Source organism: Topomyia yanbarensis, chromosome 2 (assembly GCF_030247195.1).
Source record: "Topomyia yanbarensis strain Yona2022 chromosome 2, ASM3024719v1, whole genome shotgun sequence".
Lineage (NCBI taxonomy): Eukaryota > Metazoa > Arthropoda > Insecta > Diptera > Culicidae > Topomyia > Topomyia yanbarensis.
Genome location: NC_080671.1, coordinates 331,078,408 through 331,082,797, shown reverse-complemented (window position 1 = coordinate 331,082,797; position 4,390 = coordinate 331,078,408). Strand labels below are relative to the sequence as shown.

Genomic DNA, 4,390 nt, shown 5'->3' with positions numbered 1-4,390 from the left:
CCAGAGTTACGGGTTGTGGCCTGCGGTCACATAGCAAATTCCGATTCAAACCGATATCGCGATGAATGCAAAAAGGTAAAAATGTCGCTAAAATGTGTGTCAAACAACTTACATTTGCAGTTCTAGGTCACTGACCGCCTACCGAAGTCTCGTTGACCACATTGACCACCAGAGACGGTGGTGCTCACATGTTTCCAGGAGATGATTGTGTCCGTTAAAGTGAACTAGCAGCCTAGCGCCGAGTCGTAAATGCATAAATATCTACAGCTGTATTAACGGACGATTTTATTCAGAAATTCAGTGTATTATTATGGTAAAAGTGTAATCAAACTTTACTCAGGTAGTTTCTCTCCGGTGGTTTTTGTTTTACGCCAATTCACATTGTAATTCAATCTTCTCGTCTTATCTGTACAAAATGTTCAGTCTCATTCGGATGAATCATAATTATTATAGGAAGCATAAGCTCGTTCATCTTCATCAGACACAGAACATTCATCTGATGAACAGTCATATCCAAAGCACGACAGTTTCAGCAGATGGTCACATCCCGCCAACAAGTTCTGAAAACAAAACAATAAGTTAAATTTTTTAACAAAAATTGATAAAATATGATTTTGTAGATAATGAATGGCAGCCGCTCAGTGGTACTTAAACTACTCATAGCCCCTATGTTTGAGTGTAAGTGAGCAAACGAGTTGATCACAGGTTAGAAAACTGGACCACCTCGTCCGGCGAATCCTCAGTGGCTTTGCATCGGTTCGGCTCTTAGGACACCGCTATGCGGCCAAGCCGCATCACACTTGCTTTGCCCTAAACATAACTTTCTCAATACCACTGTTAGTAAGGTTAGTAGGAAATATTTATTTTTTTCAGTTTAAGCTATTTCAGCCTTTCCCCTGATTTTTTAAATAGTTGTTGTAAAATAGGCTATTTAGAACTATTAAAAAACATTTTTCGAAAAAGCCGCGATTCGGAACAATTACCGCATTTTTTGTCGAATGAAGGACTGTTACTACTAACGATGCTTAACTAACAAAATGACTGTATGTTCGAAATTTTATTCTAAGCACTATCAGCACTTACCTGTATGGTATCATTTGGAATGGAGATATATTGAACATTAATCTTCAACCGTTTTTTCTGTAGCCCAGCGTTCACTCCTTCCTGATTATTAGACTGCCTTTTTAACGTTTTCAAGACAGATAAAATAAAATCCTTGCGTCGAATATGAAAATTACGCACGTGCAGTTGTTCCAACTTTGGGTTTTTTGAAATAAACTTAAGCAGCTGTTTTTCGCTGACGTCACGGCCCGATATGTGTACTTCGATAAAATTTTCTTTATCGCATAACTTTGCGAGTTCAAAATTTTCCATCGACAATCCACTGTATACATACTTAAAAACCTTAAGGTTAGATAGGTTACAAATTAAACCAAAGTCATCTATTTTTTGATTCTTCAATTCCAGTTGTTCAAGTTGATCAGATTTTGCTAAACTTCGTAGCAAATAATCGATTTCACCACCTCCATAGTTATAATCTTTAATCACGAGTTTCTTAAGCAGTGGCAATTGAACGATCTTTTGCCTCTCAGTAGAGCTCTCGTATGGTTCTTCTGAATACCGACTGCTCCAGCTCAAATACGATAGCTTGGTCATGTATTTGACGATGCATTGAATCGATTTGGCAGACAGCTGGTTGCAATCCGAAATATTCAAATATTCAAGATCTGGGTTGTTGTTGGCCAAACAAGAAAAGCACTCATCTGTTACGGAACTACCTCTCAGATTTAAAAACTTTAAATTTTTCAAAACATTCAAGCTTCCTGGCGGAAAATGACTGTATGATAGATCCAACAGCTGAAGCTTTTGCGGTATCTTCCATCTATCAATAAAGTGCGGACTGATTGTGGACCAAATAATCGATAATTGCTCAAGTGACTCGAAACCCAATGAGCTGTCCTGGTCGAAGTTAATACTGTTGAAAATACAGTGTCGAACTGTAAGCTCTTTAAGATTCGTGCAGTGCATCACAATCAAATTTATTTCACCACAATACGATACAAATAATTGCTCAAGAATATTTCCGAATATCTCAAGAAAATCACCGAAGTAGCCGGGCCTGGGTAAATAAATCCATTTAGAATAATTTTGCTTATTTCGTTTGATAACGTTCCCGGCGATTGCTCTGAAACGAGTGCATGTTTTCGCCAACGCAATTAGCTGTTTTAACTCAAATTGCACGAAAATAAGTTCCAAACAATCGTTATTCAGATCCAGTATATTCATTTGTCTGGGCTCCTCAGTACAGCAGCGGATGTCTTTGCCATGTTTGAGCTCACACTCGATTTCAACCGAAATTGTTGCATTTCCTTCGTTTTTTAAGAGAATGCCCGCAAGAGCCTCTCTGATTTCACCATCAGCCGTATTGGAAGTATCGATGTGGCTCTCCATTTTTCGTAAATTGTTCCAGAAAATCTTTTATTATGCAAATTTACTATTTTGTGGCTTGACTTTAAAAATACCTATAGTGTGAAAGAAATTGATATCATGCCATTTAAAACGCCTGAAATTAAAATAAACTTACCTGTAAATCGGAATATTCGACACCGTCTAATTAAAAATAAATAAGCCGTTTACAAATTCAAATCAGGCGGTCCCAGGGATGCCAGGTGATATTTTGGAAAATCTGTGCGCGGCCCGTTTAAAAATCTGTGTCAATCTGTGTTAAGCAGACCATATACACGAGCAGAAATATTAACAATAAATCATATATTGATCAATATATTGATGGTGTAAGGTCATCTTGAAAATATTGATTCTGTAGAATTTAAATGGGATTGATGGATTGAAGCAGTCTTGTCAATATATTTATTAACAATATTTCGATCTCGTGTAGGGTCCGGAAAACGTACAAACTTGACTGAAAACAAGATGTGGTGACCTTTTTTTTGGTTTTTCCTGCACGATACCACGAGATTGAGTCAAAAGTACTTAATTTTGCCTAGTTTTTTGGTGGCGTGTGTGCATTGTAGAAGAAAACTGTGGAAATCCGTTAATTAAAACAGAAAACTGTGGAAATCTGTGCAGTTTTTTAAATCGGTTCAGCTTATTGAAAATCTGTGGAACACAGATAAATCTGTGCACCTGGCATCCCTGGGCGGTCTAACCCACCCACTAAGACGTCCAAAATTGTTTCAAAATCGTTCAACACGGGTCCAACGATGGACGTTTGTTGCACGGTTATTTCGACGTTGACCTTCATTGGACCATTTTGAAACCAACCGTTCTTAGAGGGAAGACGAATAGGGACCCCCCAGTGAGCAAATTTTCTGGCAGAGACCGCTCTGCTAGATTTCTGTAAGTCTTGGTCTGGTAGCCCTGTCAGATTTCTGCGCGTATACTGTCGGGTTAGTTGAGCTAGGGCGAACTCGGTTTCGCTCGTGTTTTCTGGCAAATTTTGACAGGAACCGAGCAAAACCGAATCGAGCAAAACATCTGACAAAGATGTGGCAGGACGCGTGCAGAGATCTTGATCGTACATTTCTGGCTGAATCCATCTGGAGCATTGTGCGAAATATTTCAAAAAAGGAATTCGTCAAACCCGCGTGTTTTTTGTAAACGGCCAATAAGCATGCTGTCAAAATTCACTTTGAGAGGATATTCCAGACAAAACCGCAACTCGCCGAGAATGGATATTAATATTTCTTGAAAGAGAAAAGTTTTCTTTTTGTCTGCTGCTGGGATTTATAATCGGCGATTAATCGGTTTGTCCAGAATTTCCTCTCAAAGCTAATTTTGACAGCATGCTAATTGGTTGTTTTAAAAAAAAACACGAGATTTATATCACGAGAATCTATCTGACAACACTGAACCGAACTCATATTCAGGGATGCCAAGTGTTCTTCCAAGAAGTCTGTAATAATTTTCAAAAATGTCTGGAATTGTCTGGATTGCCTATTTTTTATGAAGCTTGAGGATTGAATTTGATGTTGTGAGCTTTCAGCATCTTGGATTGCTGAAATTTTCAGCTACTGAACATTCAACAAAATGTATTTGCTTCCAGCGAAATTTTTTTGCTAGTTTGTGTTTCCATATTCTAAAAATCTTTGTTTTCAAAATCGTAGCTCTAAAAGGTGGTTTTAAAATCAACAATGCATTCTTATATCTCATTTTGTTATTTTTCAAATTGTCTGGATAAATATGGACAAATTTGCTGAAATCTGGATAAGACAAACATCTGTATGTCTGGACGACGATTAAAAATCTGGAAGAATCCAGATAAATCTGGAAGGTTGGCACCCTTGCTCATATTGAAGGAAATAACAAATTTTGTTCCTATAGTGTTGTATTCGTTTCGTAACGGAAGCCGGCAACAGGAATGTAAGCAACT

The 4,390-nt window shown here is 37.9% G+C and overlaps 1 protein-coding gene across 1 annotated transcript; it reads right to left on the bottom strand.

Moving 5' to 3' along the window:
- Nucleotides 1-268: 268 nt before the first annotated feature.
- On the bottom strand, nucleotides 269-2,677 carry LOC131681292 (uncharacterized). Its single transcript, XM_058962021.1, has 3 exons — nucleotides 2,585-2,677; nucleotides 1,084-2,522; nucleotides 269-560 (listed from the first exon to the last, which is right to left on the bottom strand). The coding sequence occupies exons 2-3, from the start codon at nucleotides 2,449-2,451 to the stop codon at nucleotides 426-428; spliced, it is 1,503 nt and encodes a 500-aa protein (XP_058818004.1). The 5' UTR covers nucleotides 2,452-2,522; nucleotides 2,585-2,677; the 3' UTR covers nucleotides 269-425.
- Between the last annotated feature and the right edge of the window lie 1,713 nt (nucleotides 2,678-4,390).